The sequence below is a fragment of the Lacerta agilis genome, chromosome 9, assembly GCF_009819535.1.
Source record: "Lacerta agilis isolate rLacAgi1 chromosome 9, rLacAgi1.pri, whole genome shotgun sequence".
In the NCBI taxonomy this organism is placed as follows: domain Eukaryota; kingdom Metazoa; phylum Chordata; class Lepidosauria; order Squamata; family Lacertidae; genus Lacerta; species Lacerta agilis.
In genome coordinates this window covers 49621062-49644862 of record NC_046320.1, presented here as the reverse complement: position 1 = coordinate 49644862, position 23801 = coordinate 49621062, and the positions used below count along the sequence as shown (strand labels likewise).

General features: G+C 42.3%; 1 protein-coding gene across 1 annotated transcript in view; it reads right to left on the bottom strand.

The window, feature by feature from the left end:
* Window positions 1-11971: 11971 nt before the first annotated feature.
* Window positions 11972-23801, bottom strand: part of ZGRF1 (zinc finger GRF-type containing 1) — a 31476-nt gene continuing 19646 nt past the window's right edge. The window contains exons 18-27 of the mRNA XM_033159565.1: window positions 22822-23072; window positions 21910-22069; window positions 21073-21150; window positions 19120-19267; window positions 17669-17796; window positions 15940-16063; window positions 15400-15576; window positions 13619-13753; window positions 12930-13191; window positions 11972-12484 (exon numbers count right to left, since the gene is read on the bottom strand). Coding sequence (XP_033015456.1) covers window positions 12330-12484; window positions 12930-13191; window positions 13619-13753; window positions 15400-15576; window positions 15940-16063; window positions 17669-17796; window positions 19120-19267; window positions 21073-21150; window positions 21910-22069; window positions 22822-23072 — 1618 coding nt within the window. The 3' untranslated portion in view covers window positions 11972-12329. The remainder of the gene's footprint in view (window positions 12485-12929; window positions 13192-13618; window positions 13754-15399; window positions 15577-15939; window positions 16064-17668; window positions 17797-19119; window positions 19268-21072; window positions 21151-21909; window positions 22070-22821; window positions 23073-23801) is intronic.

Genomic DNA, 23801 nt, shown 5'->3' with positions numbered 1-23801 from the left:
GACCGCACTGAAGGACGCCGCCGCCTCCACGAGGCAGTGGCCAGCGCCGGACTGGGAAGGAGGAAGGGAGGAAGGAGCATCGGCCCTCTGAGGAACAAGAGTCTCAAAGGGAATGGGTTGTGAATGCGATGGGTTATGAACAGCGGGGCCCCATTCCTGTGGGGCTAGAGGGTTGGATCTAGGAGCTCAGGGTTCAAATCCTCACGCGGCCGTCAAGCTTACTGGGTGACCCTTGGTCAGTCACTGCCTCTCAGGCTAGCCTACCTCACAGGACTGCTGTGAGGGTAAAAATAGAGGGAGGAAAAGCGTGTATGCCACCCCGAACTCATTGGAAGAAGGGTGGGACAACAACAACAATAACAACAACAACAACAGTTGTTTACCCAGAAGTTCAACAGGGCTTATCCCCACTAGGATTGTAGCCTAGGAGTGATTGCGCTGGATTGCATGGCTCGTGAAAGGGTATTTATTATCACTCTTATTTTCCAGTTTAACACACACACACACACACACACACACACACACGTCTTCCCAGTCTTAAACACTGACTTTTTAAAAAATCCGCCACCAATAAAGAGACTGCGGATACCTAGATTCAACGAAACGGGCATAAATCATTCCGTCGAGGAATGCAAGTTGTTAGATGCCCTCCAACATCTGACCACGGGTGAAAGGCATCCCTCCTTTTCTACCGAACAAATATGACCCGCAAGTCATTTGAGACACCCCATGGGTGGTCCACCCAAAGACATGCCTTATTCTCCTCCTCGACACACCTTGGGCGCCTGTAGTGCAGGTACACTATGGGGTTCCCCAAACGCTAGTATTTTAATTATTTAGTATTCATCGCAACTTCTAAACGCTAAAAATTCGCCTCGAGAATAAGATCCAACCACACTCAACAAGCGCTCGAAATAAAATCGAAACTGTACCCAAATATGCATTATTCAACGAACTATACACAAACAAAATTAAGGGTCTGGGGGAGTTGGATATGCCGGTCATCATTAGAAAAAGAAAAATAAATGTATTTAAAAGCCCTATGGCTAAAGCTGCAAACACGCTTCCTTCGGAGTAAACATCCTTAGGACTGCCCTGTGCACTCTATTATTATTATTATTATTATTATTAAACATGGCATCAAAAAAGAAATGGATCCAATTAATGAGCTCGTTTTTACTTGGGTTTAAAAAAAAATATGTTGATGTAGTTTAATTTTGTATTGTACGCTTAAAAAAGAAAATCCAAAGTTGCTTTGAGACATTTGTTTTGCAGCGCGCTACAAATTAATTAAGCATAACACTTTTTAGACGCACCTCAATAAATCGTTTCTTCTTAAAACCACAAGGTGGGGCGGGGAGGGGGGGGAAAGGGAGTGGAAGCACCACGAATTGAGGTCAAAGCACGGGGGTGGGGGCAAACCCCCCAAGCGGCCCTCCCACCCCCAGACCACCCTCTTCGGCCAAGCGCCCTGAGCAGGCGCAATGGGCCCTGGCGACCTGCCCCAAAGGTCAACGGGCTCGGCCTTTCCGGTCCAGCGCCGCGGGGTCTGGCAAAGCGTGCGGGATGCAAGAGGGACGCGCGGCTGCGAAGGGAGGCTGCGACAGTGAGCCGGAAGTATGGAGTGTGGATGGTTTGCTCAGCCTCTATGCGCGCCGGGCACACAGCTCAAGCGCAGTGCAGGCAGGTCCGCGAGGAATGGCAGTAAAGCCTTGCATATGTAAGGATGGGGATCAGTCACCACAGTGGACTTACACGAGGTGCCAAACTATACAGAGACTAAGCTTCACACGTGCTCAACATATTCGCATCAATTCACAACCTTGTCAGGCCGATTACAAAATGAGATGCCTTTAAAATCTAAATTAGTATAATTAAAACGCATCACAGTAAACCAGGGTTAGCCAAGGTGGTGCCTGCCTCCAGTTGTTGAACTACAAGTCCCATCAGTCTCAGCCAGCATGGCCAACGGTAAGATGGGAGTTTTAGTCCAACATCTGGAGGCCAACGCCTTGACTATTCCTCTAATAAATAAATGCAAAATCCCCACAGTGAGCTAGTTGCAGCAAACCTGTTCAGCCTTCAATTCAAACCTGAACATGAGTATTCAGAGATAAATCTCACAGAGTTAAATGGAACTTACTGATGGTAACCCAACTAAGTTACATTTAGAGTAGACCGTAGAACAAGTGAAACAAAACAAAATAAAAAATAAAAAATTCCTTCCAGTAGCACCTTCCAGAACAAACTAAGTTTGTTCTTGGTATGAGCTTTTGTGTTCTGAAGAAGTGTGCATGCACATGAAAGAACAAACTTAGTTGGTCTCTAAGGTGCTACTGGAAGGAATTTTTTATTTTTTATTTTGATTTGACTATGGCAGACCAACACGGCTACCTACCTGCAAGTGAAACAAGTTAGTACATTGATTTCAGTGAGTCTACTCTGAGTGCATTTAAAGCACTAGGATACCTTTTTAAACAGTCATGGCTCCCCCCAATGCATTCTGGGAAGTGTATGTTGTTTAGGGAGCTGAGAGTTGTTGGGAGACGCCTCTTCTGCACCCTCAGCTAAAATTTTTGGTGTTTTAACCATCAACGCTTCTTCCCCGCGGAACCCTGGGAATTGTACCTCTTTTTTTAAAAAAAATATTTTTATTAAAGATTTCTTGGTTTACAATGTCCCTTTGGTATGTGCAATGTCTCTTTTTTCAAGTTACATTTTCTACAGATCAGTTTCATTTGTTCAGACATTAGTGTTAGATTAGGAAGAAAAGGGGGAAAGAGGTGGAGGGGGAATGGTGAGTGTGGGTGGGGGTGGGTGGCAATGTTTCTATTTTATTTAATGTATGTGTGGGGTTTTGTGTCAGCATAACTTGTGCAGGTTCTCCTTGGTATTTGTTTGTGTTCCTTTGGTGGTGAGAGTTGGGATTGGACTCTAGGGCAGGGGTAGGCAACCTAAGGCCCGTGGGCCAGATGCAGCCCAATTGCCTTCTCAATCCGGCCCACGGTTTTCATCAGCTGTACGCCATAATCATCACAATTATAACAAATAAAGGCTTGACATATCTCGCTTTGCATGTCATGAGTCTATCTAATATATTAGTTTCATCTTTTAAGTTGAACTACTGAAATAAATGAACTTTTCCACGATATTCAATTTTTTTGAGTTTCACCTGTATTGTGCAAATGGGGCCACAGTGCAATCCTAACCATGTCTGCTTTGAAGTAAGTCCTATTGAATTCAATGTCAGGTCTATGGGAGTTAAGAGTGTAGCCTTAAGAAGATGGCATCTTATGGCTGCAATCCTAAACACACAATGTAATCCTATGCCTGCATATTCAGAAGCAAGTCTCATGGAGTGCAGTGAATCTTACTCTCAGGTAAGTGAGCATAAAAGTGAGCAGCTTTAGCTGTGAATAATGTCAGCCGAACATTTGCTTTTCTCAACTCATCAGACACTGTTCTGTGTGCTTGAATCCCCTAATTCCTGTTCTGTATTGCTGTTTCATTGGATCAGGCTGTGTTTTTAACCGTATTGGCTTTTTAAAATATAGTATAAATCTTTAACAAATAGGGGACTTACTTGTGGACTTGTCCCTTACTTACTTATAAGATTGCACTGTACCATCTCATTTTTTGGCACATTTCTCTAGCTGCGCGAGCATCCTATTTGGGAAGTTGTGTGATAGGGGACTCTACAATTGGAAGGGTTGTGGAAGGAAGAAACCCTGCACCAGGACAAGAAACCAGCACCAAGTTAACTCAGCCGTCACCAAGCTGCTGCCCCCAGATGTTTCATTCTACATCTAGGGTTGATAGATGTTGTCCAAAACATCTGGAGGGCAGCAGGTTTCATTTGTTTAGCTTATATCCCAATGAGCTCAAGGTGGCATATACGTTTCTCATCTCCTCATTTAATCCCCACAACAACCCTGTGAGGCAGGTTGAGTTGAGAGGTGGTGGCTGACCCCAAGTCACCCAGTGAGCTTCATGGTTGAGTGGGGATTCGAACCCTGGTCTCCCAGGGTTGGTCCCACATAGGCTGGCCAAGGCTGGGTTAACTCCAAACCACCCCCCAGCCTGATGAAATCTCAAAGGTTGAATTGTTCTAACGATGGTTACTTTTGCTCTCTCACGTAGGCTAGCCTGGTCTTCATTTTATTTGCACACCATTTTGTCCAGGTCTGGAGAGAGGAGGTGGAAAAGGAGGGGTGGGTGGGTGAGGGGGACACTGAGAATGTCTTATTTCAGTTCATCCCCCGTCTGAAGCCAAACGTGACCGAAGACAAATAGACACGGCTGGAGTTTGTGGCTGTCTTTTAACTTTGTCTGAATTGAAGAGGCACTTGTGTGGTCCCTAAAGTGCGGCCTGGTGAAACGAGGCTGAACGGCTATGCAAAGAGGGAGGAGGAGAAGCAAGGAGTGGGGGGGGGGAAGAGATAGAGGGACAGGGGGGGTGCACAGAAGGACGGAGAGATCCCAGCACCCAAACTGTCCAGCAAGGGTCAAACTGTTCAACTCCAGCCCCTTTCGCTTGGCTCAATCCTCCTTTAGGGTAACAACAAAAGGCCAATGCAGGCAAGGCTCAAGAACTGGGAGAGCACAAATGATTTAAGGGAAAGGGCAAGGAACTGGGAGGACAGGGCAGGGAGACCTTTATAAAGCCTTTGTGGTGCCTAAGAAGCTTGAACGTCGGTGCGACCTCAAAGACCTTAAAGTTTATAGGGGAAAGACCTTAAACTGTTGCCAAGAGACCCCAAACCACGATCCGGCTGCCCAAGTTGTGTGATGTGACAGGGTGTCCCTCCACTCATGCCAGCACTGCAAGGTTTCCTGCAGGGGGTGTTGGTGAGCCCCCTTGGAAGAGGCCCTGCACCATGTTTCCTTCTTGGCTTTTGAGGTCTACTGAGGGGAAAGAATGGAACTGCAATGGTCAGTTCTGCAAGGAAAATATAAGGGCTTACTGCAGTTCCAAGATCTGTCTCCTGGTCCCAAATGTGAAGAGAGTGTCTTTTGTTCAGGAGCAGGAAGAGAAAAGTTATCCTGCATGTCATCAGAAATTTTATAATTATACCACCTCCGTGGTTAATTTCTAAAATGAGAAATGATTGGTATTGAGTCTTTCTTCTGGCCAGATATTCTGATTTGGAAGCTCTGCCCTATTTGAAGATGCACAGGAACTGGCTCTGATTCCTCACTGGTGATGGAAAGGCACTCTGCGTGTGCTCAGATGCAATCTTTATTGTGGATTTGCCATAGAATTAATTAGTCCTTGGCAGAGATTTCTTGACTAATTAAGTTCTGTTTGGAAGTTTGCTTAACCTCTGCACTGCAGCAATGGAGACAGCATTCAGTGCTTTTTTTCTAGAAAAATAGGTGCCATGAAGTTGTTACAGTAAGTGCCATACATTTTAACAAAAATGAGTGCCCCCCCTAAAAAAAAGCACTGCTAGTATTGGCTTGTTAAAATATATGTTCACTATATTTTATTTGCATTCTATATTTTATAGACATAGCCTGTACATAACAGGGATTGACTGCCATGCACATCTGTACCAGCCTTGAAAATAAGTCTGCAAAACTGCAAAAATTATATAACCTAGCTTTGGGTGAGGAACTAGTCATATTGTTAATCTCTGACAGGGCACCAACGGACAGGTAAAAGGGGTAGGATTTTAGGGGGTCCAAGGCCAGCAAGGAGCCCAGCCTCTAAGATTTCATTAAAATAAAAAAGTAAGTCAATTGAACATTTCTGAAGAAAGTTAGAACAGAAAACGCAGAGGCAGATCAAACAGTTCAGCACTTGGCAGGCAGCACCAGCTTGCTTGCTGCACATTTCTGAAATAAATGGATCCATTTAAAGCATTATAAAGCCCTTGTGTGTGTGACGGTTGTGGGGTAAAGCAAACTTTCTCATCCTAATATATCCAGGTCATGAGAAATTAAAACACTATTGTTTGTACAAAGTGCTTTCCACTTGTGGTTTGCAGTTGCCTTTGGGTAGAAGAAAAGTTTTCATGCACCAGAGCAATCACCACTATCAGACATTTTTATGAGGCTTTAGCTACATTAATACATATACAACAAGGTTGTACTTCCCTATCATATTGGTCTCAGAAATGCAGGAAAATCACTCATAGAGCAAATGGGGCAATCTATTCCAGCAGCAGCCGCTACCAAAGTCTGCTGTGAGATAGCTGGGGCAAGCAGGTTGAGACAATTGAGATTACCCATGGAAATCCTCCTGGTTGTGCCATAACCTGCAGGTGACTATTTGAGATCAACCAGGCAGAGGAACATAAAAAGAGCCTGCTGGATCAGGCCAATGGCCCATCTTAGTCCAGCATCCTGCTCTCACAACTAAATGCCTATGAGAAGACGGAAAGCCAACTAAAGCCAACTATGGAAAGCCTGAAAGCAGAGCCTGAGTATAACACTTGTGGTTTCCAGCAACTAGCATTCAGTGAAAGTAGAGCACAGTTTTATCCTCCATTTCCTTGTCTTTTCTTCTGGTGGCGAACACTCTCTGGCAGTGTACAAACCAACAGTGCTACACTGAAAACATTTTGGCTTACTATGGCTTTTGCTGGCCAGCCATCGTGGTGTTCTAAGGTTATTTTTACAGTCTACCTGATGGTTTATCTTGCTGCATTTAACTGTTTTGATTGTACTTGTACTATAACTTTTGGTCTTGTTTTACACCACCCTGAGATGCCCACATAACAGTGTATAACTATTTAAACCAAGAAAATACACACACACACACACACACTGTATATATATATAGTATGAGGGCTGAAGTTGGTGAATGCTCAAAAGATTCTGGCAAGGGACAAATACTTGTGTCATTATCATCAACAGGATTTTTTTTTTGGGGGGGGGATTCTTCTCCATTCCCAAAATGGAAATAAACTTAACTCAAAAGTAAGAAATGAGGTTTATCTACTGGATACCTCCAACAAAAAATTAGTTCAGAGGAATATTAGGTAGGAGAAGGGGAACCCGGGCTTAAATGCTTGCTCAGGCATGACACTTACTACTGGGTGGCCTTCACAAGTCTGTTTCTTGGTAGGCTTAAATCTGTTTCACAGGGCTTTGAGGGGAACTATCAGATAGTACATTCCCACTCTGGTATAGGGTGGGAGACTAATATAACTACATGTACCAGATTTCTTAAAACTAAGGAGGTTATTTGCCTCTGCAACTGTTCCAGTCTCGTGATCTCACCCATTCTGAATGATTCCCAGTGCTGTTTTTCCATACCTGAGAACTGATTTTTTTCTAAAATACTTGGCAGAGATACCTGGTCCACAGCTATCTGTAAAAAAAAGTCACCACTCCTCCTCTTAAAAAACATAGAAGCATGGATGAATTGCATACTGTTATCTGCACCTGCCTATGAAAAATCTTGGGACATTCAAGAAGGGAGCAGATACTTTTTATTTATTGTTTCCAGGTGGAAAGCAGAACATGAGAATCTGCCTTGAATTAGCCTGCAGCAACGACGGCTTATAGTGGTATTTAAGCTGGGTCCATTCATTTCAAAAGGTCTACTCAGAGTAAAACTTGAATACCACTCTTAATTTCAGTGTAGGGACAGGGCTCAGTCTTGGATTCTGCAAAATAATTTGGCTCATTTGTGGAACAAGCTTCCTCTGTGCTTGCACCAAAAGGTTATTTGAAAAATCCCTTAGGACATCTTTTACATACTGAACTCAAGCTAGTAATGACATATTTTTTTCACACCCATTTGCTAAAGCCAGGCACTCAAAAACTATAGGGAAAGTGTTACAGGGACAGACAGCAGATAAAGCAATTTTCTTTTACTTTCTTTGCAGAAAACAGCTTGACAGATGGGCGCCCTTCCCTGGTCTCACTGGGAGATGCCTATACCCATGTAGCTTGGAGGCATCCCTTGCATGCAACTATTCTCTCTGCTCCCCCCCCCCCCCAACTCTCCCCACCAGGGCCACAATGTGGTAGCTCTTTGATTGTTTGCTTCCCAATTTGCATGGCAGGTGCAGCCCTCCACATAGTGATTTTTAAACTCCAGCCCCTCCCTCGCTTTCTCCTCCCAGGGCGGCAGGCTCTTCCCTCCCCAGGAACCCTGATAAGCTCCCCCACCCCACCCTGCTTTCCCAGAAACTCGAGGATTGCACGGCCAAGACGCAGTTTCCCTTTCCCTTTCTTCTATAGATGTGGCCAAAAGAACAGCCGATTGTGAGAAGAGAAGCAGCCAGAAGCCCAGAGAGACAAGCCTGCAAAAAGGGACACTGGGCAGGCAGGCGAAGGTGCGAGTGAGAGAGCACTAATCGCTGAACCAGGAGACAAATACGATTACCAGCTCCGAGCCTTGAGTCAGAAAGTCTCATAGACTTTAAGATGTTAATCCCCAAGCTAATCCTTCCTTTGGCGTGTAGGAATAGTGCAGCCACAAGAGTTGTTTTGTTATTTATATTGGCGTTTAATAAAACTCAGGCAGTGGTGAATGGGCTGCCCACTCTCCAATGGTAATTAATTCCCTATTTCAGTGACCCAATTGTGCTGGGATAGAGCAGCGGGACAGTCCCACTGCCCCAACCCGCCTTTGTGTAGCTTACATGGCTCTCGTGCTTCAACAGCTATGGAAACCCATTCTTTTGATGTCATTCAAGGAGTTTTCCTTGGGCATCTTCTAAACTTCAAGGACTCTTTTCTTTTCCCAAATGCATGAAAAGCAGGCCTGGCTTGACCACCTCTGTAGAATTTAATGATTTGTTGAAAGGGCCCTTGGGGAAGGAGGGGGCAGGAGAAGGAGATATAGACAAACAGATATCGAGGGGGGGGAGTAAGGCAGGGAGAGAGAGAAAAGAAAATCTGACAGGTTCATACACACACACACCACGCACGCACGCACACACACACACACACACCTCCATCATTTAGAGTGCATCACGTGGAATGAAACACTCGTGGAAAGTGTTAGAAATCAATGAATGGGACTTACTATCGAGGCCGTTTTGGGTACAGATGAAAAGTGCATTCAGCAGCAGAATGCAGTTTCTGCAAAATAGCGGCAGATTATGTGAAATGGACACATGAAGATCATGCAGCACCTTCGTAAAAGCCGTCTCCATACAAGTAGGCCGTCTATGTCTTTATACACACTTCAAAAAAAGAAAAAAAGGGGGGGGGAGCCCTTAGCAAGTCACAGAAACAATTCAGAATTCAACTAAGAAAATACAGAGTGAACCATATGGCCAGGGTAGCTTGAGTTGGCTGCATTTTCCCCCAGACAAAGAAGGGATTGAGAGTTGAAGGAAAGGAGAAAAAAACCAACTTTCCGGCTGATGAAGCTGTTGTCTGGAGGCAATGATCCCAAATCTCAAGGCTTTATTCCAAGCTCCGACTGAGACGTGATATGTCATATGATTAGCATCTTTCATATTTACAAGAGAAGTATAGGCTGCCAGCCTTTAGAGAAAGGCGAGAGAAAGAAGGGGCATATGCTGAAATGGATTTAGCATTTGAAAGAGAGAAAAGAGATCGGATAAATACACTTAAACGAGGATTTAGTTTTACTCCTGTTGAGTTCTAATGGATTGTTGATTGAGATTTTAGGGAGCTGGAACAGGGGTGTCACCAGTAATTTAAAAGATCCTATTCATCCCTTGACTATTCCTTCTTCTTCCACACTTTGCTTATTAGTGGCCTTAGCAGCAGCTTGGGCTAAAAGAAATCCTTTTAAAAATAACCAAAATGTGATAGTGAAGCTTGCTTTCACTCTAGAAATGCAGATAGCCTACAAAATCTTAAGAGTGCAATAAAGTTTTAGTTTTCCTGAGAACAACTTCAGTCTCTGTTGGCAACAGACGTGCATCGCATCTGAATAATTATCTTAAATTCATGTGAGATTACGCAAATTTTCTTTCTGCATTTCTTTTAAAAATTAGATGACCCTTGGTAGTTCTCTCAACACTGAAGTATGGACCGAAGAGAGTACGCTGGCACCACCTAATGGACAGTCTTTATTTTATGAGAAATATCAGGTTTGATCTATGTTTTTTAACTTTAAAAAACAAAAAACAAATTTAAGAGTTTTAGGAGATCACAAGCTAAATCACTGTATTAGTATTTTCTATAAAATACTATCTGAGAAAGCAGAGAACATATATTTAAAAATAAATGTTAAAATGTTTCTACACTACCCTCTTTTACTTTTCCATAGTGTACTGGGAAATAGGATTTTCTGTTTTTCAAATATCAACTTGAAAAATTTGTGCTTGATGGGGCAGTTTCAATAGATGCCATAGAGGTAGCAGATGGGAATTTAACCCTTTCCCTACAATGCTATATTCCCAATGGAAACTGCTTCCCTTGCCCTCCAGAAGCTGGCATTTGCCCTATGGTGAGAAACACAGAGGAATTATTTAGGATTACTCAGATAATACATGTGAAGTACTCTGAAGATTTTTGAAATATATAACTATGTACCTACTAATTATTTTGTAGAAACGTTAACTTTACAGAGAATTTAAGATATTCCTTCTAATTTTTCCACGGGCTTGTGGCCCATAGATTTATCTGTTGGGGGGGGGGGTTGTCCAACTTTTCTAAAGTTTAAATGGAACTTGCTTGCAAATAAGTACAGTTAGGATTACACAACTCAACTGATCATACTTACCTGCATTCAGACACTAGCTTTCTATGCTTCTGGCTTTGGCATGCTAAACTGGAAGAGAAGGAAGCATTTGTGCAGGGAAGTGCTTAATACACACGTGGGGGTTTGTAAGATAACCCATCATTAGTGCAGTAGCTCGTGCTAATTTCACAATCTTTAAAAGATCAGGTTTCTCAGTTGTGTTACAAAAGTGAGAAATGCAAAAATAAGTTTAACAACAATTGTTAAAAACTGCCTTGCAACTTCCTCCACTTCCCAGCGTCTCTCCCATGGTTGAGGCCTGTTGACTGCAAGGCCCGGTTGGCTGGAGGGTGTACTGGTGCCAGTTGTGCCCTCATTTGAACAGCCCAGTGGGAAGGCAGGAGAGCTCATGCTCACAAGCTGCAACAGGAACCTCCCTTTCCTGCAAAGTCTATTAGCTCTGCAAAGACAAGGTAATGAGGTGGGGAGAGAATAAATCGCAAGACCATAAAAGAAGGAACTTTGTCAAGATGAAACCTGCCATGAAGCCAAGCATGAGGAGAACTGGAGAGGGGTTGCCACTGTCACTGGGCAACTCAATCTTCATTTGAATAATCCTGCCCAGTGGAGCAAGAGGGGAGCAACCCATCCTAGGAGTCCCTCCTTCACTGCAGGAAAATCTTCTAAGTTTGCAAGAAAAGTAGAAAAATAAGAGGCCTTGCAAAAAGCAAGGCAAAGCGAAAATGAAAGCTAGAGCTAGAAAATTCATGAACTGAAAAGTGTGGTTTTTCAAAATTGTTTTCGATCGTTGCTATGAAAGAGTGTTTTAGTCTCAGACAGCCTAAGAGGAGTTGTCAGAATCTATGGTGGAAATGATATGGTTGCAAATGTAAAAGGCTGCTGCTTTAAAGCGTGGGAACAGCCCAACAACCTCACAGTAGAAATATGCTGCAGAAATTAGGTATAATATTGTAGAACACACCATGATGATCAATAGTGTATATATTCAATCTTATCAAATCACAGAATTGTAGAGTTGGAAGGGACCACAGCGCTCATCTAGTCCAACACTGTGCAATGCAGAAACCTTTTTGCCCAACGTGGGGCTCAAACTCATGGCTCTGAGATTCAAAGCCTCATGCTCTACTGACTGAGCTATCTTGCTGAGTGATAAACTCAACCTGCAGAATATTTTTTTAATTGCCACCAGTTTTTTTTTGTTCTTTTCTCAAGAAGCTTTCATCCATAAGACTATTTTATATAAAACATGAAGCCTATTCAGATACTACCCATGATAAATCTTATCTAAAAGTTTAATTCCCTGTTGAAAAAAATTTCCACAATTAAAAGCAATTTTAAAATCCTGACTTTATTCCAGAGTACTTAAAATGTCATTATAACAATTAAAAGAACTACATACGAGTAAAAGGCTCATTTTGAAAGGAAAGCCCACTTTCTAGTGATCATGTCTATGATTTTCACAGCCTTTTGCATACCTTTTGATGCACGTAACTAGACAAGCCTCCCCCAACCTCGTGTCTGATGCTTTGAATGTCGGATGGAGCTGATGGAGGTGTAGTCCAAAACATCTGAAAGGCATCAGGTTGGGGAAAGCTAACTAGAGTACTAGTGGGACATAAAACAATTAACAAGTTTTAACAGTGATTTTCAAGGTATTTTAAATAATTTACATAGAAACAGCACAAAGTTAATCACTCGTTTTTTGTGATAGTGATTTTCTTTTAGATTTTTCCTTTTCCTTGTTCATTTCTTCTTCCTCCTTCTTCCTTTCCACGTAAGATTTAATAATGTCATTCAGTTGCTGCTCACATTGGCTAACATGCTGTAATCCATTTTTTCTTCCTGTAGTGAAACAGTACAATTATTTATTAAAGCAATCTTAATTTTTAATATTTACCCACTGAACAGAGTGGCCTAGATACAAGAATCTACAAAGGCTCTACACACCCAAGAGAGGTTTGGATTTGGGCTTCTTGTACAACAGCCTGCCATGCCTGTTAAAGCTGAAAGCTAATGTTTTAGCTGGTGCCAAAAAGTCAACTAAGGACTATACTTACTTGTAAGTATTTTTAAATCAGTGTGACTTTGTTTGTTTAGAACCAACCGAACAGTTACAATAGTTACACATACACCACACTGATTTTTTTCATCAGGAATAAATCTTTCCCTATTAAAGAACTTACAAGTATTGACACACAAAGAAGGTTATGTTTTATTGTACTAGATTCTCTGGGAGCAATATAGCAATAGCTGTCTAAATTTTAAAAGTGCCGGTAAGCTGCTTTACCTGCACAGTGCTGAATGATACATCTCCACAGTTTGTTCTTGCTTAGACAGTTTTGATTTCCCACTATTAATAAATGTCGCTTCCCTCTTGTCAATGCCACGTTCACTCTCTTTTCTGAATCAATGAAGCCAACTTGTTTTGTCCTTACACAGGATAGTATAATGATTTCTTTCTCTGCTCCCTGGAAGGCATCAACAGTAGACACTTGGACTGCTTTAATTTGGGAAGCATCTGAATGTACAGCATTAAGCAAGTTACAAATCTGCAGACGAAAACAGATCCAAATAATTACATTTTTTGTTTTGCAAATTAAATAAAAAATTAAAATAAGTTAATAACTTTAAAAAAGTAAGTTTTGAACTTGCTCACAACAAACAGACATGCAAAATGTAAATATTAATTAAGGTTCCTTCTGACTTGAGACAGACTATCACCCTACTGAAGTATAACCATTTCTATGCTTATTGAGAAATTGCTATCTGTCTGTAAAAAGAAGGGTAATTTTTAATTAACCTTTAGTTAGTTTTGAATGTAATGATGCTTAGCGAAGTTAGAAGGTCTCAATAAGAAAGCAAGGGAAAAGCTTGATGGAAAACGGAAAATTAAAACAGAAAACAAAAATTTGTTTTTACATCAATACTGTAGTGATAAAAAAAATTCTGAAATGTGTTTTGGTGTGCAACATATACCTTGCTCATTTGTGATTTATAGAGGGATATTACTCCAATCATGTTTCCTTCTATTCCACTGGCAATCAGAGACTGGATTAATTTGACAGTGAAAAATGATTCTGCCAAATTGTGGAAACTGTTGTCTTTTTCAACCTAGAGAAAAAGAAACAGACATCATACTATGTAATGTAAGAAAGCCCATGAGATATCATCTGGCCCACTTAGGGGAACAAAGAAAAAAACATAATTCATAATAATTTCGGTCTAATTATCATGTAGCCTTTGCGTTATAGTTTCCAAGTGTGGTGTAGTGGTTAAGAGCGGTAGACCCGTAATCTGGGGAACCGGGTTCGCGTCTCCGCTCCTCCACATGCAGCTGCTGGGTGACCTTGGGCTAGTCACACTTCTTGAAGTCTCTCAGCCCCACTCATCTCACAGAGTGTTTGTTGTGGGGGAGGAAGGGAAAGGAGAATGTGAGCCACTTTGAGACTCCTTCGGGTAGTGATAAAGTGGGATATCAAATCCAAACTCTTCTTCTTCTTCTTCAATGCGATGCTGACACACATGGGTTTTAAATGATGTGGAATGCTGTATACTTGTGTGAAGAAACTCCCACCCAACAGGCGAAGCCATTTCAACAGTGTCTGTTTCACCACATGAAATTAAGTCGTTCCAGTGATATAGCTCTCTGCCCAGAATGGGAGCTACTTCAGAGATAAAGCTTCCTTCTCCCAACTGGAGATGATCACTGTGGAAAGTGGGGCTGGAAGTCAGCTGTGACCAGCTGATCAGTGGTGACTTCGGGATCAGCTACAATTAGGCACTCCCAATCAGGAGTGCCTGAAGGTAGCCAATCCCTGCCCAAATGAAGACTTAAAACAGTGCCATTCAGCTGAGCAATGCTGTTTTCAAGCTCTGCTGGGATCTTTCTTTGCCATAGAACTTGAGTACAAGCCATGCTGTCAGTGGTTGACAGGTGCATAGGCCACCTGTCAAAGTGGCGCACTTGGAAAGGTGGGGGGAGACATACCGATAGATCTGGCCTACAAGGTCGAAAACATTATTTACCCCTTTGCTAAATGGCCAAATAACTCATATAAAAGCAGCCTTCTAAATGATATTTGATGATCAATGGCTTTCCTGTAGAATTTTTGAAAAGAAGTCCTGTGTTTGACTGCAATATTTGAGACTTCCTTCCATGTAGTTTCGGGTGAAGGATATAAGCCTCAAAAAAGAGTTGTTGCCTACATATTGTGCAACATCCTGAATATGATAGTGCACTTCTATCCCAAAACAGAAGGATAAGCATTCTAAAGCAGCATAGCATTATCCAGGTCTCAATTCAAGTAAAAAGATTTCAAGGTCAAAATATTGATTAGTTGGCTGCATAAGGAATTGGAAAAGCTATGGAAATTAAGCCCTGGGAAAGTGGGAGCTGGACTGTGCTAAAGTAGCATGTGCAGATAAAAGAACAAAGGGGATAGGCAGATGTTATGGGCAAATTTATAGAGGAGAAGTCTATTAATGGATATTAGTCATGATGGCTTTGTGGAAGCTTTAGGTTCAGAGGCTCTATGCCACAGATGCCAGCTACTGAAAAGCAGCAACAGTAGGGGGATATTGTCCTCTTCTTCTATTGCTACGTAAACTCTGTATTGCACCTTCAAAAACAAGCAAGTTTCAAATCCAAAACTGACGCCTTGGTTTGTAACCAACTTGTTCCATATAATCCAACACTGCTCTGGCAATAATAAAGCATGAAATAATCTTAACAGTTTAAACATAAATATAACATGTACCTGCTCTAAGCCACTGACGTTATAGAAACAAAGTGTTGGTAACCAGTCAATCAGAGGGCTTCGATCTGCTTCAGAAATGCCGTCCAGCAGCCTCCCCTCATAAAACAGGTCATTGGTGATGGCAGATATAGCAGGGTGACAACGATACTGTGCCCTAAGCAATATTGGTTCATGTCCCTATAAGGGAGGGAAAAAGGAAGTTGTTGTACATACCAGTACTAAAAACTACCTACATTTTTAGGATCATGTTATATCTTTAGGTACATTTCAGAGAGCAAAATGAGTAACAGTCATTGGGTCACAACTATAGCCAGACGTTGTGCATTTGAGCCAGAGAAATGCCAGCAGAAGGCAGTGCACAGAAGATGACTTTTCCACATAGACCTTCCTCCTAGCAGCTCCCAGAATGGGGTTGCACGTTGTGCATGGAGCAGAGAGGTATGTCTTCAAAATTAAGTTAAGAAAGCAAAGTTCTATCACATAATAAGGTTAGCATCATAGAAGGAATATCTTTTTTTCAGGATGAATAGCAGGACATACCATCAAACAGAGTCGATCGAAGAGGGTTTGCTCCAAACCATTACTATGTGCACTTTCAGACCCTTGAATAGTGGGTGGTAGCTGCTTAGGATCTCCAACCAAAATCAGCTTTTCACACTCAAACCTAAAAAAACCAAACAAACCCCAAACACTTTTGACTATTAGGTCCTGTCACAGACTCTGGGGTTGGGGCACTCTTCTTGCTTTACTGGCTGAGGGAGCTGGCGTACAGCTTCCAGGTCATGTGGCCAGCATGACTAAGCTGCTTCTGGAGAACCAGAGCAGCACACGGAAATGCCGTTTACCTTCCCGCCAGAGCAGTACCTATTTATCTACTTGCACTTTGTGCTTTCGAACTGCTAGATTGGCAGGAGCAGGGACCGAGCAATGGGAGTTCACCCCATCACAGGGATTCGAACCTCCAACCTTCTGATCGGCAAGCCCTAGACTCTGTGGTTTAACCCACAGCGCCACCTGCGTATACTGTATACATGATGAAATTCAAGACCTTGCTATATCAGCCATCAATCTTCTCAGTGGAGTGGTTACATTAAGTAATTATGTTTGAACACTGAATGTGTAAGCTTATGTCTAAAGTCAATGGATAGAACAAACATCGTTAGATGCATTACTGGATGAGTGTTTAATGGTTCTTGTATTTGTTTAAAAACCAATTATAAATTAGTTGTAAAGAAAAATAGGCAAGTTCCAGCCAAATGTGAGCTCTCTTAAGCATCATTCTATGTATCATGCATTTCAACAGAACAGACTTAAATACATGCTTAACCCTATTATTAAAAATACCATGGCTTAGGACCAGTGGCGTAGGAAGGGCATTGAGAGTGGCAAGCCCCCCGGTTCCAGCCTGGAGGGGGAGTGATACACGGCACACACACACCCCGCGACTCCCAAGCCACGGCCCAGCACCACTTCCATGCGGTGGCAATTTGCACGCTGCAGCCTTATGAGTTGCCGCTGCAGCCTTATGAGTTGCTGCTCGTGCCCAGCATCGGGGACGGACTGCGCAAATGCAGAATCCTGCACGGATTGCGTATGTGCACACTTGCGCAGTCCATCCTGGATGCCGGGCGTGAGCAACTTCCGCTCCGAGGGGCTGGGGCAGCCTGTCCGTGCGGTTGCTCACGCCCAGCAGCCTGGACGGACTGCGCTCTGTAGCGCACATGCGTCGTGACGGAGTGGGACCCCGCCCCCAGGGGGTGCCCCCGTGTTTGCTACTCAGGGCGGCAAAGCAGCTCCGTACGCCACTGCTTAGGACTGCTAAATTTTGCCTGGACTGTGACTGGTTATTTGCCTTCATGATTTCAGTAACAGATATTTTCAACCACTTTGCATATCCCACCTGGCACTGACTGCCCTCTCCCAGCCCCCACTATCCTGTGTCTCCTCTCCACGTGGGACAAAAGTATCTGAACAAATATTCAAAATGGCAACATTCCTAATTCTGAATGCATACTCTTAAGACAACCGACTGGAATTCAGAAAACTGGTGAAGAAGAGACGTACATATTTTATTCCAATAACATCATTTGATATTTTTAGTGCAGACTGCAGTCATTGCTGCATAAAACCTTATGCACTGCTGCATAGAAAATTTAGTCAATCTATTTTGACTAAACCATTTTCTCAAGATCATAAGCTTTTTAATACATACACGAATAAGACAAGAAATTCAACCACCAATTAGTTGTAATATTAAAAGAGACAATACCTTGCAATAGGAAGAAGAGATGCAGGTTCTGTCATCTGACTGCACTCGTCCAGAATTACTATGGGGAATTTAAGATTTTTCATGCAAGAGAATGGGCAGGCAGCACAGGTAGCTCCCACTACCCTTACCTATGTTATGGGGGGAGCAAAAAGAAAAAGTCCCATGTGTATCTTTCATATAGCCACATGCTGTGGGTTCTAATGCTAGTTACTCAAACATCTCAAAAGTGATTGAGATAGTGGCAAGGGGGAGGGATCAAGGCTCAGTGGAAGAGGGGTCATGGCATTGTGGTTTCATAGAATCATAATTGTAGGGTTGGAAGGGACCACAAGGGTCATTTAGTTCAATCGCCTGGAATGAAAGAATCTTTTTGCCCAACATGGGGCTTGAACCGATGACTCTTGAGATTAAGAGTCTCATACTCTACCGACTGAAACCCTGGAGAGCTGCTGCTAGTCAGAACAAACAAGACTGGGCTAGATTGGCCAATGGTCTGGCACAGTATACGGCAGTGTCATGGACTGGTTGGATGCAGAGGAATGGTGGGAGGAACCAGCTGGGGAACCCCCAAGGGAAGAAGGCTCACAGCCCAGGGACAGGTGACGGGACGACAATGAGAAGATTGAGATGACTGGGAGGAGGAGAGGTAACTGCTGAAGAAGTAGCAGGGCTTAGTGAGAAGAGAGAAGTCCAGAATCAGAGGCAGAAATGGAAGCAGAGGAGGAGGGAGGCCAAGAGGCAGAGATGGGTCAGGCTTGTGAAAAGGCATGGGTGTCTCTTCTTCTTGCTGTGACAAGCTCCCCTCCCTCACTGGTCTCCCAAAACCAGCAGAGGCATGAAGTGTGAGGAGCAAAAACAGACACACATGCAACGTCTCCAATTGCTTGGGGAAAACCCTGGAGAGGAGGTGACATAGCTGGCTGGGAGGCGGGGGACCTTTAGCCTCGGCAACTGCTTCATGGGGGCAAGACCTGAGTTGCTTTACTCATTAGGCCCGACACTCCTGAGCAGATCCTGTTTTGCTAATAAAGTTACCTCCAGGGTCCAGCTTTCTCAGCGTAATTTACTGTTGTCTTACTCAGCTTCCTATGTTCACCTTTTGCCACAGCTATGATCCTGATCCAAATCAATAGTAGGTGTAGGGAAACTAATTCAGATTAAAAGATCTTGCTCCAGCAATAGCTCCACCAGTGCAAGATCCCCCAACTCAATTTTGGGTAATCCCCTCCTCACACTGCAGTCCCATACCCCATAGAACTCATTGTTCAGAGTCCCCCAATCTTCTGGAGAGGGTTTTGGGAGCTGGTACAACTGGGAGGAGGAGGAGAGAAAGACCGGTCACATGAGGTCTACTCACACCACCATTGGATACAACCATAGTTTTATTCCACCACCATTGTACAACATTAGTACAGCACATACTTATTTTATGCCACTTAATTTTATTTCACCTGTTGCAGGAGAGCTTTGTTGGTTCCCAGCTTATGGAGTTCAATGGTCTTTCTTACAAAGATCTTTTCTGCTAGGGTTAAATCATCCTTCATCAGAGCAAGCAATTCTTTCAGTTGTTCGCTTTCAGATCCTGAGCCAGCATGCAAACTTTAAACATATTGTTCAATTGTAGATAATAATATTGAATGAAAACAATGTAGTAAAGAAACATATGTAAAAGATACCCTTCTGTTTCCCATGTAGTTTGGTGGTGAAATCTAGAAATAGTTTCCTTAAGATAGTAACAAAACACACCATGTGCAGATCCTGTACTTTGCTTTATTTGGCAAATGATACAAAAAGTAAGGGACCAAATATTTCAATGCTCCCTCATGTTTACCAAAAAAAAAAAAAAACCAGCAACCTCCTTTGCACCCAAAATTTAGCAAGTCAGGGATTGGTTATGCCAGAAAAAAACTTTGTATCTGCAGGGACTCTTTTATATAAAGGACCATTCAAACATTCTGTAGTGATAACAATCCAGCAACATCTTTTTTATTTAAATATTATACATTTCCCTATCAACAGTTGCTTTCAGAATGACTTATAAAAACTGAAACAACTGATGTAATTAAAACAAAAAATCAAGATGACAAAACAGCAGTACAGCACAGCAAGATGTAAAACTGGCAGATGATTAAAAACACAGGATAAAAAGAAGGCCGTTTGGGGAAAATTAAAAAAAACAAACCCTATTTGGTACACAGAAAAAGGAGAAAGGCATCAGATAAACTACTCTGAGTTGAGAATTCCAAAGAATTCCAAGAAAGTCATTACCAAAAAGATATTCTCTTTCATAACCACCTGCCTTACTTCAGAGAGCTGCACATGGTGAAGCTCTGACGATCAATGCAGTGTATGTGTGGGAATGTATGGAGTAAGTACTACTCCCATTTTAAATGTCAGGAAGATATAAGTCTGGCTCAGATTCCTGACAGTCCCACATGGTCACCGGTAAGAGGGCACAGGGCTACACGGAAGTGTTGATTGACTAAACCTGAAGCTCTGTGTGAAGCCGATAGCTTAATCAATATGATTTTGTATACTCGTGGTGCCTTGGAAAGGTCACACAAACTGTGGCCACTGCTTGTATAGGTTCCACGAGGCAGAACTGGTTATACAATTGGGGTCTCCATGCAAACCCTGCTTGGCTAAAAGCCAACTGGTAGAAAATACAATTCGACAGGTGTCCCGTGAAGAGGGCAAACCGAGCCTCAGTCAGATCATGGTTGGAGCCATATGCATACTTATTTACCAACATCTCCAAGGAACTGAGTGGGACTTACTATCAACAACACACAATATACTGGCCTGGAAATGTCTTGCCTATGGCTAAGTGGCAGACCAACTACGGTGCCCAAGTTTTAAATGAGTAACTTAAAGGTAAAGGTAAAGGACCCCTGACCATTAGGTCCAGTCGTGAACGACTCTGGGGTTGTGGCACTCATCTTGCTTTATTGGCTGAGGGAGCTGGCATACAGCTTCCAGGTCATGTGGCCAGCATGACTAAGCTGCTTCTGGCGAACCAGAGCAGCGCACAGAAACGCCATTTACCTTCCCACCAGAGCGGTACCTATTTATCTACTTGCACTTTGATGTGCTTTCGAACTGCTAGGTTGGCAGGAGCTGGGACCGAGCAACGGGAGCTCACCCCATCGCGGGGATTCAAACCGCCGACCTTCTGATCGGCAAGCCCTAGGTTCTGTGGTTTAACGCACAGCGCCACCCACATCCTACAATGAGTAACCTATTTTGCTTCTATTGTTTTTCCTCACACACACAAAATTACAGCTGGGGAATTTGACTTACCGGTAATTATTTCAAGTTTTCAGTGTATGTGGTATTTCTTTCACTTTCAAATGATATATGTCACACAATAACAACAAACAGGCTGAAGATTTTAGGCATGTTACCTGTGAGGAAGAATTGGCTTAGCAATTTTTCTAATACTTCCCACTCTAATAAATTCTTCAAATCCAAGATCTAGGAGGCTGTGGGGGAAGGAAAAATACACGAACTAACATTTATCATAATGAATTCTAGCACTTTTATTTTAATTTCATCTTTCCACATTCTTTATTCTTTACCCATCAGTTTTAAAACAGGAAATGTTCATATGCAAACTTGGAGAATGCCAATTCTTTCGGAGAAAGTCCCTACCAATGGAAGCAATTCTGGTGAGGAGGTAAGTCTCTCTTCCAAATGACTGCTTCAGGGACAAAGACAGCTGTGGGGCCAGATACAACTAACCTGAAGCACTAGCAGAAGCCAGTAGAAGGACTCCCATTAGTGCAACGGGGCTTCTCCCCGCCCCACCCTGTACACTCCCTAAATCTGCATGTAGCTTAAAAAAAATACAAGGCAATATGGACACACCATTCATACAGTGAAAAGTAGTATTCTTTTCATAACTCTACAAAAGGTTGCTTTCAAAAGTTAGTTTTGGAAGTGCCTTCAATACAACATCCCTAACAACATTGTGGGTTAAAACAAAATAAAAAAATAAAAAATTCCTTCCAGTAGCACCTTAGAGACCAACTAAGTTTGTTCTTGGTATGAGCTTTCGTGTGCATGCACACTTCTTCAGATATTGTGGGTTAGTAAACCTAACAAGGAAAGTGGAAGGCACATTGTGCTACTTTGAAGGATCCAGGGAAGGTGGCAGAGTTTATGAGTTAACAATGCAAACAAGTTATTGAAGCAGCAAGAGAAAAACAAAACATGTCCTATGCAGAACAGTGTGTACTTACCAAAGCAGTACCCTGTCCACAGCAACATTTGTGGAAGAAGAAATCAGTACTTTCCATGGCACCGACTTTTTGCCATCAGTTCCTTCACCAGTTTCAAAGATCTGTACTAAGAATAAGATAACAATGGCCAGCAAATAACTTTTTCCAGATCCAAACACACCTGTATGTAGAGAAATCAGAGATTCAGCCCAAGTAAATGCAAAGTAACATAGAACATATTCTTAACCACATATACATAGCTGTAACTAACTAAACGAAAAGAGTAACGGGTACCACCATTGAAACTTCACTAACAAAATCATCTGAGTGTGCTGTGAAAGTGGCAGATTGAGACAAAACTCTCCGCTAAGTTTTGTTATAACTTGCATATCACCTTTAGACGTGTGTGGAAGGAGAATAATAAAAATAATAATAACAGCAAGTACAGCATCCTTAACTTAAGGAGCATGGAATGTTTTTTCTGCCATGGGGCCAGCACTGATTCTGGAGTGCCCAAATTTATGCAGTAGTTTAGCTATGGTGCTACAATCTAAATCCCCACCAAGGACTGGCAGGGCTTAACAGGGCAATGGGTCCACCACTGTCCTGGCAGTTCTTCTGCTCACACTGGGTGGAAGGGTGGGGTAGGAGAAACGTTGGGCCACACTGGAGCCAATGCAATGGAGCCATCAGACCTAAATTGGGTCCAATATCATCAAGCAGTAACAGTAACTCCCAGGCCAGCTCCACAGCACCCTCTTTCAGGACTTTCCATAGGCTGCTGACTGTGGGCCTCCTACTGGAGGCACACTTGTCCACTTGTTTGGTGGTGCAATGAGGAGTTGCCGGCAAAGTGAGAGTAATCCATTAAATGTTTGAACTAAAGACAGAACTGCAGAAGCAAGCTATTTAAGTTCATATAAAACAATTTACCGTGTATGATTGTTATTGGAAGGGCTTGCCGTTTCCCAGTTTCTGTATCAATTCCTTGCAATGTCATCATGGCACCTATCTGAATCAGTGCCGTAGCCTGATCTTTATTCAGATGAAATGTCTGGATCATATTGTTTGCCAGATTTATAATGGTTTCTGGACTCAGGGCTCCCGTAGTTATTGTATTTGTGTTTAAGGCAGGTGGTTTAAATTTTCGCTTGTTGATTCGGCTACTAGAAGCTTTAAAAGACCTAAAAAGTAAAATATTGGGTACATTTAGAGGCAAATTGTCATATAATTAAATCACACTTGTATTAATTACAGGATTTTAATCAGGAGAGAATGAAAAGACAGTATCCAACATTAGTTATATTGTGAGTAGACCCACTGAAATCAATAAATTTAAGTTATTTTAATGTGTCAAACTTTGAATATCACTAAGTTATATAGTTTTAAATGAAATTTATTTACATCACTAAATGTATGAATCTGCACCCATTTTTAAAATAAATTACGATCTTTATGACGCTACATTCACACATTGCAAATTGTTTTACTTTTTATCTAAATAGTTTGCTACCTTTTCAGTCCCCCCCCCAACCTCAATTCAATACTTTTTTGAGAGGGATTTTCACACATGCACACACATGAACAGTGGAAATTGTGCTCCTCTTAAAAGTCATTCTTAACAAAAACAGTATCATCATCAGCTATTTTGTCTGATTTTAAATATACAGAATCTTGCAGCTATGACAATTCACCTACAGGTGCTTAAAGAAATTTTACTAAAACAAATACATTCCGCTTTGGTTTTTGAAAGTTTTCAGAAAATTGCCAGAACACAGTGAGTGCAAATATATGTTATTAATAGTATTTGCACAGTCTTATCTTGTATATTTCCAAAGAGATATTAGTTTGCAATATTCAGCATAAAACATTATCCCTTCCCACCTATTTCAAATGATGGTACAGTCTAGTTT